Below are 14,064 nucleotides of genomic sequence, written 5' to 3'. Positions count from 1 at the left end.
CAGCATGGTACAACCATACAGTGGAATAGCCAACACCTACTTAAAAGGATAACTACGTTCATTTACATACATGAATCTTCATGAAATAATTGAGGAGGAAAAGCTGAAATACAATATTTGATAGGAAAACAACCTGATTTGGGTCAGGACTCTGTTACAGCTTTAGCTATATTTAGATTACTATTGGTATCAAATGTTTTGAGTGCAGAATCAGGACTTGTCCTTCATTAGGGCTTGGGATCTGAGCACCTGTGAGACTCAGGTAATCTCTTCATGTGTTTACAGCTCAGCCAACAGTTAGTAAAACAGGAAGAGATCTATCTCTGTTTTCCAGCCCAGCTGCTGGGATTTTGAGCAGAGCAGCTGGGACATTTTCTTTTCTCCTGTTTAATGATCTTAGTATTCTTATTTCTTTATTGACATACGTTTTTTTAAAATACGTTTTTCTGATTTCTTTAGTTCTTTGTCTTTGGTTTCCTTTAGTCCTTTTATAATACTTAGGACACTTGATTTAACATGTTTGACTACTAATTTCAATTCAGAGCTTCTTCAGAAATGATTTCTGTCATGCTTTTTTTTTTTTTCTTGTGAATGGCCATGCTTTCTTGTTTGTGTGCTTTGTCAATTTTTTTGAGACTTGAACATTGTGTATTAACTCTGGAAACCAGATTCTCCCACTACACTGATGTTTCATGGCTGCAATCCATTTGTGACTTTCCTAAACTATTTTTGCAAATGTGTATTCCTGGTTGTATGTGGTCACCAGTATTTTTATTCAGTTATCTTTGCAGTCAACTAGTGACCTGACAAAGATGTTTTAAAATATCTGGCTCAAACAACAAAAAACTGTTGTCCTTTATTTATTTTCCAATAATTGCTGGTGCAGGAATCTCTGCAGTCTGAAAGGGCCTAAAGGAAGGCAGGTGTCTCCATTTATGACTGTCTCACAAGGGATTTACCAGACTGATTAAAACGTGCAATGCTCATCTCAAATTTTTTGATGTGAAGGTTCCTCACTGTCTGCCCTGGCACTAAGCAGCTGCTTTAAGAATGTGGATTGCTATCTCCATTGTTGGGACAGGACTGAGGAATGGGCTGTGTTAACTAATTTACATGTGTGGTTTTCCTATTTAGATGAGCAGCCTTTGGCAAGCACTCTCCTGGTTGTTATAAGTATCTATTCAGGTGGCAAAGTCCACGACAGTTGGTTCTGGTTGCTTTTGGTGAGGTGACTAATCCTAATAGTTTTCTGTTACGACATTTTGCATCTTACGTGTCACAGTAGTCTTATATTATCTTTCTAATGGATAGAGGAAAATCCTTTCTGGTTTGTGTGTTTGACTGTCACTATTAAAGGAAAAAACCAGCCTCAGATTTCAACCAAAGGATTGAGATATTTAAGTGTTTGGTGGGAAAACCTGTTAATCATGATTGAAATTTTAATTCAACTGTGTTTTGTATAATATCTTTGTATTTTATGCAAATAAAAAATTTGTGTCTCTAGTGAAAAAACTTAATTTTTAAATGTTATTTATAATTAAGTATGGTTAATTTAAGTGTCCTAAAGAGCATTAGATGTGTACCCGATTTAATTTTTGTGGGAAAAATAACAGAAAATTTGCTTACATGTCAGTTAATGAGTTCACCTCATTTAGAACAGGTTTAGTTTAAAGCAGGGGTCTTCAAACTACGGCCCGCGGGCCACATGCAGCCCGCAGAGGAGTCTGATCAGGCCCGCCAGGTTTTTTGGGCAGTGAGCGCAGCCGAGGTGTTACAGTAGGAATTAGTAGTTCATATAGTCCGGCCCTCCAGCTCTTTGAGGGACCGTGATCTGGCCCCCACTTTAAAAAGTTTGAGGACCCCTGGTTTAAAGCCATAATCACTGCAGAAAATGTTAGAAAGAAATAACTAAAGCCATGTTTGTGATGTAATATTACTCTTACTTGATATTTTGAAAAGATTGACAACAGCAGGGCGAAAAAATACTAGTCTGCCACTTCAGTATTGGATTTTAATCCAGACTTTAAAATGCTCAATTTGTTGTACATGTAAATTATTTCTTTCCTAAATAAGTAATTTAAGCATTTTAAAAAGAATCTTTAGTTTATGCAATCTTAACAAGAAATTGTTTTATGACTTTCAAAAACATAAGAAAATAATTGCCACTCTATTAAGTCCTTTAATATTAGAGAAGTTTGAATTACAAGGTAAATTCATGTTCAAATACGTTCTTATTGGAAGTGTCAAAAGGGCCACAATATACCATTTATACAGGAAGGGGAGAGTCACTGTGAGAGAGACATCGATTGGTTGTCTTCAGCACAAGCCCCAACCCCAACCAGGCTGGGATTGAGCCTGCAACTGAAGTACGTGCCCTTGACCAAAATCAAACCCAAAACCCTTCAATCTGTGGGCCAGTGCTCCAACCACTGAGCATGTTCAGGTTTCCTAAGACCCACACCCATGCTTGATGGACACAGAAATCAGAGAAGAGCTGTTGAACTCACAATTATTGTGTATTATAGCAGAAAAGTACAGATTAAAATCATTAAATGAGATAGGGCATGTAGGGTGGAGTCTTACCTCCTGGGCTGTTTCATGGACAGTGCTTCATTCCTCCAGCCGCCTTGCGTGATAACCTTATATATGCAGTGTTGTCAGTCAGGGAAGCTTACCTGAGTCTTGATGATCAGGGTTTTTATTTGGGGGTTAGTTTTGTAGCCATGGACGTACCCACGTTATTTTCTTTGGTTGTTCATTTGCAGCTTCTCTCATCCCTCTTCCATCCAAAGGTCAAACTGATAAAGTGTGGCCCAAACCTGAGGCACACAAAAACAGCCATTTTATCATATTTTACATTATTGACATAAATTATCTGGTATGGCCCAAGATCTCAGGTATACAAAGAGACTTATCAGGCAGAATATTCCAAGGCAGTGGTCTGCAAACTGCACCTCCTGAGCCACATGCGGCTTGCGAGCTACGGTTTGCCACTCAGTTGACTAATGAGTTTGCCGACCACTGGGATAGGGGCTTAATCACAAGGAACAACAACAACCTGTAATTATTGGAATCGAGAGTCTAGGTCAGTGGTCGGCAAACTCATTAGTCAACAGAGCGGCAAACCGTGGCTCGCAAGCCGCATGTGGCTGGGGAGCTGCAGGTTGCTGACCACTGTTGCAAGGGCTCAGAGATTGTCTCCCAGAAACCTGTCAGAGGTTAATCCTTTATTTGGGATGTGCAGGGTTTGAGCCCCCAAGTTTGAAGAGTTACCTCTTTCCTGCACAAATTCTGATGACAAAGGAAGGGGTCTCTAGTATAAATTTTTATAGGAACAAAAGGGTAGATGAAATTGGCAGTAGCTCATTTCACCTTAAATACCTAGTACGTTTTAAACAAATGGTAAAGATTATAAAGACTATGTTCTGCAGTTACAGTTTCTTACAATTTACTGACTGCCTCCTATAAATTCATCTTGCTTGGTGAAATACACATATTATCTCATTAAACCTCCATTTCTGCCTTGATGGTGCAACTTGTGTCAGACTGAAGCTTCTGCTGAGAATAGTTGAAAAGCTAGTGAGGAAATGAGTCTGAAGTCATTGAAGAGCCTCTGATTCAATCAAGAGTTGAAGAGACAAGATTCAGGAGAGAAGGGAGATAGACATACTCTGAGCTGGGTTCCCTCTTGTATGACCCAAGAGGTGCAGACAAATGACTTGAAAGAATTTATCAATAAATTAATTCCAGATGGCATTAGAAAAGGCATAGAAAAAGCTTGTCAATCTATCTACCCCATGCTGTCTTTGTTAGAAAAGTCAAAAGCAGAAGCCAAAGCTTGAATTGGGAAAATTCATGGAGCTTCATGGTGAAGGTGGCAGTTCTGGAAAAGTTACTGAGGATAAGACAAGTGATAAAGTTGATGGATATGAGTATCCAGTCCAATACTCTGCTTAAATTCAGTCATTTACTGATGACAAATAAAAAATCCTGTGGGTGAAAAGAAAAGAAGAAGAAAGCTGTCAATTATATTTTGACATCCCATTAATAGATACATCCTGATTTCAAAGATGTTAAAATGTGGAGGAAAACAGTAAATGTTAATTCTAGTTGTAAATCTCAGTTCTATCATTAATTGTTTTACTTCAGTCAGGGAACTATTTTGAGCTTATGTGTTTATTTGTGAAAATGAAATGGTATAGTCTGCTCTTTAGAGTTAGGAAGACTACACAAGCTAAGAAATAAGAAAGTGTGCAGTAGGCATTTGATATCTTTTGGCATTATTATGATAACAGAAAGAGATTACTGGTAACCAATCAAAGCAAAAAACAAACAAACAAAATCCCCCACAAAACAAATCCCCAATATCTTGGCTAAGTGAAAATTCCTGTTTTCACAAAGTGTCGAACATCATTATTATTCTCTCTTATACCCCCTTTACCTCCTCCTATCTAAAGGTATCATTGACTGATTCTAATATGATGGTTATTATTTATAATGGTAGAACCTGTGCATCAAAATAGTGTTGATATTTTTACTATATTGGTTTTTTAAAAACATGTTTTAGGAAAATTTTCTATCCTAAAAATAATTATGATACTAGAATCTCAAATTCTAGTTTGTAGAATTCCTGCTCTTCTAATGATTCTATATAAATATAACATTAATTGGAGTGAGGGGATTTTTTTTTTTTTTTTTAAGGAAGTGGTTGAATTTTATGATACTTGGCAGAAGTTGAAATGTTTTATTATTTCTGTTTTGAAAATTATTAATAAATGTAGGATAACATTTTTCTTGAGCTGTAAAGTATTCATGGCTTTAATTTTGTGTTCATTCTCTTCTTTCAGTATATTTCAAGTCACATTCAATCGATAGGATGAAAAAATTTAAGAGAAGGTTATCCCTCACACTTCGAGGAAGCCAGACTATTGATGAATCATTGTCTGAATTGGCCGAACAAATGACTATTGAAGAAAATAGCAGCAAGGATAATGGTAAATATTTGGCGGGGAGAGAAGAATGTTTTACACTTTTGATTTATAAATAGAATGTAATTTACTTTCCTGATAGCTTCCTTTTGTTTATTTTTCCCTATGGGTCCCTAATTCTTAAGAAACAAGTCTACACAACTTGCTTGCTTATTGGAATGTTCCTGTCTTACTCCAAGTACTACTGTACCTGGTCTCTAACCCTGATGAATTCTGTCCCGTTTATCTTTCCATTTTTATTTGTTCTTACGTAAGAATACCTTGTATAATATAATCCTAGTTAAGTAACTATTTTTAAATTAAAGTTTAAGTATCTTTGTTTTCTTGTAACCTGTTAAAACAGCTTAAAAGTACATAGTATGTGAAATTACTGTTTGAGGCTTCATTATAGTTTATAACTTTATATATGCATGTTGACTATTAGAACACAAAGTTCAGCCCTAGCCGGTTTGGCTCAGTGGATAGAGCGTCAGCTTACAGACTGAAAGGTCCTGCGTTTGATTCTGGTCAAGGGCATATGCCCAGGTTGAGGGCTTGATCCCCTAGTAGGGGGTGTGCAGGAGGCAGCCGATGAATGATTTTCTCTCATCATTGATGTTTATATATCTCTCTCCCTCTCCCTTCCTGTCTGAAATTAATAACAACAACAAATAGGAAGAAGACAAAGTTCATTACATAAGCAAATCTTACTGTCTTCTTATTTTATACTAGAGGCTCACTGCACGAATTTGTGCACAGGTGGGGTCCAGCCGGCCCAGCCTCAATGGAGGGGAATCAGGGCTTGGCTAGTAGGAAGGAGGAGATGGAGGGAGGTTCGTTGGCTGGTCTGTCCTGATCAGGACCTGATCAGGGCTGAGCCAGCTGGGGGAAGGGGCCATGGGCCATTGGCCAGTGGGCCCTGTCCCTGATTGGGGTTGGGGAGCTGATCAGGAGGGGGCATTTGGCCGGCAGCCCACTCTTGATCGGGGTTGGAGAGTCCAGTTAGGGGCGGGCTGGCAGGGGGGAGAGGGCGCAAGATTGGCTAGCCAACCCCACCCCCTGCTTGTGCCCATTTGCACCTGCATTTGCTGCCCACCAGCCTGGAGTGTGCTGCCCAAGGTGACAAAGTTAGACGTCACACCCCACCCACTGACCACTCCACACGCTGCCCACCAGCCCGGAGCAGGGCACCTGGCTTCGTCATCTTGGGCAGCACGCTCTGGGCAGGTGGGCAGGTGTCCCACCCTGCCCATTGGCCACTTCGCGCCTCCACACCTGCATGCAGGCCACAGGTCCTCCACAGGTAGGGCAGGGTGGAACGCCTGCGTCATCAACATGGCGACAACGCAAGCGTCCTGACCTGGCCGCTGACATCTTTTGTTATGGGGTGACCTCAATTTGCATATTCCCTTCTTATTGGCTGTGGGCACCACCATCTTTGTTTTGTAGTTATGGTAAATTTGCATATTCCCTCTTTATTAGATACGATTAGCGAACCAGGAAATTAGCATCAGAATAAAGTATGAGTATACCTAGTTCTATGTCATTTTATCACATGGGTAGTTTTATATAGCTACCACTGTTATCAGGATAAAGAAGCTATTCCATTGCCAGAGATTACATTCATACTATCTCTTTATGTTCATTTCTGCCTTTTTACCTCCCACTAGCCCTCATTCCTCAGAGTGATGTTTTAAAAACATGAATCAGATATATTACTATCTGCTTCAAAGTTACCATAACTGCTTCTAATTCCAGAATAACCCAGCACTCACCCATGTTCCCATGACTGGCTGTTTCTTGCATTTATATCTCTGTTGCATATCTTTATTTTAATATTTTGCATATTGCATATTAGTATCTCATATTTTTCTTATTCATTAGTTTCTTACCTGTCTTTACCTCCATTAAATTTCATAGTTTCAAAGAGTATCATCTTGTTTTGTTTACTTCTTGATGTGCAGGGCTTGTAATATTGCTTATCACATGGTAGGTACACAATAAATATCCCCTGAATAATTGAATGCATTTATGATCTCCATTTTTTTTTTTTTTTAGCTATTTCACTAGGACTATAAAGCATGTTCCCCAGGACAGCTTTACAGAGCATTTGAAACAAATGTTTGTTGGCAGGATATTTATAGTAGTATATTTTATTACTCCACATCTGAAATCTTAAAACCCAGAAAGAGTTAGTTTTCTTAGGTACTCTAGCCTGTATCCACAGTTTTTGCAACTAATGTATGCATTTATATTAAATACCTCTTCTCATTCATTATTAAATCATTGATACCCTTACTAGGCTTATGTGAAGATCCCAAAGTTCTTTTTAAAAAATGTTTTTATTAATTTTAGAGGAAGGGGGGAGAGGGATAGAGAGATAAAAACATTGATGAGAGAGCTGTCTCCTGCACACCTCCTACTGGGGATTGAGCCTCTGCAACCCAGAAATGGAACCAGTTATTTATTGGTTCATGGGTCAATACTCAACAATTGAGCCACACCAGCTGGATCCTTAAATTCTTCATCAGCCCAGCTACTGCCAAGGAATGTAGAATCTATGGGACATTTTGGATAGATTTTCTCTATAACTAGTTGGGTACTTTCTTTGCCTCCAGTCTGGTATTCTACCCAGATTAGATGATTTGGGCCTTGTGTGAGTCTCAAGTACCCTTCTGCCTCATCCTCCCTCTCTACTTTTAGGTAGCCGTTATCAGTAGAGGGGCAGACCAGGTGGCCTTATCGGTTCATTTTTCCTATGCCTGTACCTTGGTTTGTTCTATGGATCCCAGACCCCCCTCCTGCCAACTTGTTCTTGGTTATCTGATATCCTTTACAGGTAGGGAAATCCCTTCAAACCCCTTATTCCAGATTATGAGCTACAAAAGAAGAGCTGGCTTCATTTTAGAAGAAAAGATATTCAGAGAAGCCCATTTCCTTTTAAAATTCCTTGACTGTGTCAGTAAAAACACAATTCTAATATGAAAGACTAATGGTGTGTCGCAGAAGACTTCATCATGTCCTTAACCTGTATCAGAACTCATTTTGGTGGGGGGAAGGAGTCATGAGATTCCCTGTAAACATTACAAAACAGGATTTCCCATATTTTTAACTAAATAACTTTTAAGCATTTAAAAATGTTTCTGCTTGTTTATATGTCTGTGATTTTTAAAAACTATATTAAAAAATCCCAAATTTGGGGTAATAAATTTCAGAACCTCTGCATTGAGCTGTACTTAAGTATTTCTGTTTTATTAACTAAACAGACATACTTTTATGAATGTTTAGCATATAGGGATATAAGTTCCTTCTTGCCAAGTCCATGTTTTTTCATCTTCTACAGCATGCAATAGGCAAACAGTAAATATAGGGATAGTGTGGAAATAGTTTTGAGAAATATTAAAATAAGCAAATGGATCAAAAATCTATAGGTTATAGTAGTGTGGTGATTGCTAACTAATTTCGACTATATAAGAAATAGATCAATACTAAGCCAATTTCAAATCAGTTTTTCTGCAAGTATTTTTTCATATAAATTATTTTAATTCTAATACTTTGTATTGATAGCCTAAGTTAATGTAATGATCTCTATTATAACTTTTGTTTTCTGTTTTGCTTTCTGAATTCTTTTCATGTGATCCTGGACCTTGGGCTGTTAATGGGATGCTTTTTGGATGCTGTGAACCACAGAGCCTATTGTGAAGAATGGCAGGCCTCCAACCTCTCACAGCATGCATTCCTTCCTACACCAGTACACAGGGTCCTTCAAGAAGCCCCCATTGCGGAGACCACATAGTGTTATTGGAGGAAGTCTTGGCTCCTTCATGGCAATGCCCAGAAATGGAAGCAGATTAGGTAATTGAATTATTTGTTTAGTTTTTTTTTGTAACTTTCTGACGGTAGGTCGTTACATAGCTGGTAGGTTTTAAGTATAGGGAAGTCAGCCAGCCTTTATTATCTGATGTGTCTTGCATTATCTGATTTGTAAGATAAAAATCAAGTTGAGAATAAGAGAGAGCAGAAAGATGGAAGGTTCTAGAGAGGCAGTGACATTTGAAAATCTGTCCACCGTGAAGAAAACAGCACCCTTGAGAGGTGTATGCAAAATTTAAGTTATACAAACTTGCAATTAGGTAAGCTAGGTTGAAAACAATGGGAATGAATACTTAAATGATTATTTCCTAATTACTTGATTATACTTTACTATTACCAGTGTTTTGGGGGTTATTTATTTCTATTGTATCTGTATAGTCAAAATATTATGTAATGTTTTACATACGTATGTCTTCCCAAATACATGTTAAATGATGTCATGTTGGTAACTTGACATTGGCATGGAGGGAGTACCTACCCCACAGAAATAGGAAAACACTTTAGATCAGGAATTGATTTATTGTTTTGTTAATTGTCTAGACCAAGAATTGGCATACTTTTTCTGGCAAGGGCCAAATAGTACATTTTTTAGGTGCACAACGTATGGTCTCTGTTGCATATTCTTCTTCTTTTTAAAATAGCCCTCTAAAGATGCAAAAATGATTTTTAATTTTTAGTTTAAAGGCCATACAAAACAATCATGTTTGCTGACCCTTGGTCTAAACAAAGTGATGTTGAATCCTGGACAGGTAGTTAATTCAGTTAGTTAGAGTGTTGTCCTGATACATCAAGGTTGTGGGCGTATATAAGAATCAACCAATGGGTGCATAGAGAGATGATCAATAGGTTGATGTTTACTTTCTCCTTCCTTCCCTCTTTCTCCCCTTGTTTTTTCTCTCCCCCTCTCTCCCTCTCTCTCCACCCCTTCCTTCCACCCTTTCTCCTCTCTCTTTCTCTGTCCCTTTCCCCTCGCTCCCCTTTAAATTAATAAACATTTTAAAAAAGGAAAGTGATGTTGACAATGTTAGTAATGCAGATTACATTTTAAAAATGCCTTCTGTCTGTAGCTTTTACATTGTGAATTGCACAAAGCTTGAGCAATTTGAGAAATAAATATTCGTCTAATACTTAAAAACTATTACCTGATTCAACAAAGAAGTTGCTCACACCAATGACAAATGAGTGGAATTTTTATATAAGCCTGCATGGTTTCGGAAATGAAAATATCAACCAGTATTCATGTTGGGACTGTAATTGTTTGTTAATGACATGAGTTTTTTTGTTGAGTCACGGAATACTCAAGTATTTATTTATAGTTTGAAATTAATATGCCCCTTTGTAGTCTTTGTGCAGTAGAACAGATTTGTTTTTTAAGACTGTCCTTTACTGGAGATGCAGCACTTTGTGAGTATTGTGCCTTTCTGCAGGAAGCTCTCGTTTGCAGCTTGGATACCACGGCTTCATCTTTTATTCCAGCGTGTAAGCCCAAGCACCTTCTTAACCAAGATCAGCAGCCCCTCTTAAGAAAGTGACAAGTCAATTTGTGCATAGCAACTTTGGGTTTTCAGTTCTCTGTTTTTGCTCCTGGATATTATGCATACATTCTTACAAACTAAGCTATACATTTTAAAGTATTATTCTTATTAAAAATTTTCTTGAGGTTTTTCATATTTTGAAGACTAGTTGCCTGAGATGTTAGATATAAGATCAAGAATCAGTCTCAAGTACATTGACTTTTGCTGCCATCTTAATTTTTTGTTCAGATCTCAGTATAAAATTTTTCCAGAGATCTCTGTGCTTGAAGTGTATTCTTAAATGTCGATCTATTTAAAAAACCATTGCCATTTGCAACTGTTTTTTTTTAGTGTGAATACATTTTCTCAAGAATGTAATGCAAAATATAAAATGTATGAATTCTAAGACTGGATGAGATCCCTGCGTTTAATTTTTGTTAAGCAGTTCTCATATTTTTATGAGCAAATATTGTTTTTAAAAGTTCAAATTTATTATAAAATACTAATTTTTGTTTGGCAAAAAACATTTCATTTGTAAAAAAAAAAAAAAAAAAGTCGCAGTTATCTAGTCTATTTCTTGATTTTTAGTTATTATTTAATTCATTGGAATTTGTTGAGCACCTTCTAAGTACCCGGCACATTCTTAAATTCCTGGAATACAAAAGTGAATAAGCCAATCCTGCCCTCAAGGATCTTATCCACAATTTGGTGTAAAATTACATGAACCATAAAATGCTGTTCAGTGCAGTAGGTACATTGTGAGCATAGCAGTCATCTGTCTTTGAGAGTAGAAAAAAACTTCACAGAGTGATGACACATGAGCATAGTTTTGAAGAGTAACTATAAAGAACTAAGTCATTTGGCTGTGGAGCCAATGGGCCATTGTTTTAATGGAAAGAATACTAAACTAAATAATAGCAGAAGACCATGTTTCTGTTCTTGCCTATAAGTTGTGTCATTTAATCTTTCAAGGTCTCAGTTCCCAGGTTTGAAAAGTGAGAAAACTTACTTCAATAATTCTCATTGTTATTTCCAATCTCTAATTTTATTATTCAACCTTGGTAATATCTTGAATGTTAATTTTTCCCTAATTTTTCATAATCTGAGAGTATAAAAGGATTGCTTACTAGTATTTTAAGACATTTATGTTTCAATCTATTGACTGCACACCACGGCACCCAGAATGTACACGACTTTTTATGCTATGATTCTTTATGCATTGGCTATCTACCTCTTGCTATAATAGTAATAAATTATGTAATAATACCTCTCGCAAAGTAAATGTTTCATGTTCTAATACAGATATTGTTCATGAAAATCTAAAAATGGGATCAGATGGTGAGAGTGACCAAGCTTCTGGGACCTCATCTGATGAAGTCCAATCACCTACAGGTGTTTGTCTTAGAAATCGTATACATAGACGGATCTCAATGGAGGTAACATTAATAACTATATATAAATGTGTGTGTGTGTGGGTGTGTGTGTGTGTAAATATACATGTATATATCAAACCGTTTAAATGCCTATTTGAAAATTTTCATGAAGGCAAATGAAACTTGAAAAAAAATTGTTCCTCTGCATTAGTGAAGAGTAGTTTTGTATTTCTTTTTTTCTAATTATCTACTATCCCAAAGCAAACATGCATTAATTATATTTAGCACTTTTCAAAACACTGTGTAGGTTCTCTGTGAGGGAAATGTGAATTTTTGGAAGTTCTGGAAATCAGAATGATACATGAGTAAAATACTCTATTTGGAAAATATTATTATAATTACGTTTTGAGATTCATCTGTATACTTTATATTTTTATAAATATTTCAAATTTCAAAAGGTATACATACATAAAATAAGCATCAATTCTTTCTTGCCTTACATTATAAATGTGAGTATTGTGTCCTCTATGGTTCATTATACTTAACTAATCTCTGTAGCACATATAAGTTATTTCTCCACATGGAAGAATGAAGAGCTCATTTCCTTTTCTTTGTGAATCTATGTATAAGCTTGAAGACAGAAGTTGATTATGAATGTTACCACTTCAGAATACTGTAGATTAAATAGTTTTCTCTAAAAAAATCTAGGCATGTTTTAAAATGAGTATTGTTAACTTTTTTCAGTGCTGTTGAGTGGAGATAATGATGATTAGGGTATCTTTTGATTGCATTTTCATTGATAAAGATTGCTTCTGATTTTTTGTTAAGGAAAACGGTATCAGTTGCCTAAATGATAAATTAACATTTTTATCTCTTGAGGTTAACTTGATAACTGTTCATGTCATTGTATAATTTATGTCACAATAATAATAAAAATAGTATTCCTGATTATACATACCATATAGATATGTGATTTTCTTTGTTATATATCTTTAAGTTTTATTTATTAGACTTTCTCATTCTTCCAGTGAGCTATCTATACTTTTTTCTTAAAGGTGACAGTGTTGATTATGTTGTTTTTATTGTGTATTTTGTATCTTGAAAGACTTCTTTTCTCAGTATTTCCCCACCTCACATACACATTCTCTGATTTATTTTAGAATGTTTTTGCATATTTCTTTTTATTCTTCTAGATAAATTTTAAATATTTTGTACCAAGAATAATGTTACTATGATTTGTTCAGGGTGATGTAAAATATGAAACTAATATAGAGAGCCATTATCTTCATTATTTAATCTTATCACTTGAAAACATAGTATATTTCTAAACTTAAGTCACATATCTTAAATATTTATAAAGTCTCTGTACATTTAAATTTTGTTTCATGGTTTTGTTACTATTATGAATAATAGGATTTATTTTTGTAGGATTTATGTTAGTTGGTGTGATAATATAAGCAGGATTTCCTTTCGCCTTTTTTCCAGTTCATATTCTATATTTAAACAAAATAGAAACGCCATTTGCTTATTTCTGTCCATTGATATAAGCAATAATAAAACTTTCAGTTGTATCTGTGTTGTATATAAAGTCATACATTATCTACTTGGTTAGTTCATTTAAACCAATCACATTTTGTGGTACTCTTTACCTATTCCTACTATATGATATAAGAATGTCAAAGTAAATTCCATTTTGAAAAGAGTTCAGAAGTAGCTGGGTTACAGAGTACCATTTCTATAAAACTATATTGTTCACTTTTGCTTATAATAAATATGCTTGCATTCAGTATATTATATTATATATAATCAATACAGATAGATAACTTTGTAACTATACTTCACAGTTACATATCACTAAGAAATAATATATTATAGCCCATGAATTCAAAAGCCAAATGCCCTTATATTTTCTGTTTGTACTTACTACAAAAACTTTTTTTTTTTTTAGGATTTAAATAAACGGTTATCACTGCCCGCAGATATCAGAATACCTGATGGATATCTTGAGAAGTTTCAGATAAACAGTCCACCATTTGACCAACCAATGAGCCGAAGATCTCGTAGAGCTTCCTTAGTAAGTTTTTAGTCTCCTATAACCTACACCATTAGATGTGCTTTGTTTGATTTTTTGGGGGTGTAAACATTTTGTACTAATTCTTATATTTAGTTTTTGAATAGCTAAATTTTATTACATTTCCTTCTGGATTTTATTGTTTTCCATTCTTAAGGGTTTAAAGATGCATATTAGAATAGGATTTAAGCTCTGTTCTATTTTATTTTTGGTAAATTTTATTTACATCTGCCAGATGTACCGAATATGTATTAGATATATAAATA

At 35.7% G+C, this 14,064-nt stretch overlaps 1 protein-coding gene across 2 annotated transcripts in view; it reads left to right on the top strand.

Moving 5' to 3' along the window:
* Nucleotides 1-14,064, top strand: part of CDK17 (cyclin dependent kinase 17) — a 72,672-nt gene that overhangs the window by 27,331 nt on the left and 31,277 nt on the right. For both annotated transcript variants that reach the window (XM_084878485.1, XM_084878486.1), the window contains 4 exons: nucleotides 4,848-4,994; nucleotides 8,658-8,822; nucleotides 11,657-11,790; nucleotides 13,676-13,801. In XM_084878485.1, coding sequence (XP_084734611.1) covers nucleotides 4,877-4,994; nucleotides 8,658-8,822; nucleotides 11,657-11,790; nucleotides 13,676-13,801 — 543 coding nt within the window. In that variant the 5' untranslated portion in view covers nucleotides 4,848-4,876. The remainder of the gene's footprint in view (nucleotides 1-4,847; nucleotides 4,995-8,657; nucleotides 8,823-11,656; nucleotides 11,791-13,675; nucleotides 13,802-14,064) is intronic.

The sequence above is a fragment of the Pipistrellus hanaki genome, assembly GCF_964339955.1.
Source record: "Pipistrellus hanaki genome assembly, chromosome: 3".
Lineage (NCBI taxonomy): Eukaryota > Metazoa > Chordata > Mammalia > Chiroptera > Vespertilionidae > Pipistrellus > Pipistrellus hanaki.
This window is presented reverse-complemented; position numbering and strand designations above follow the sequence as displayed.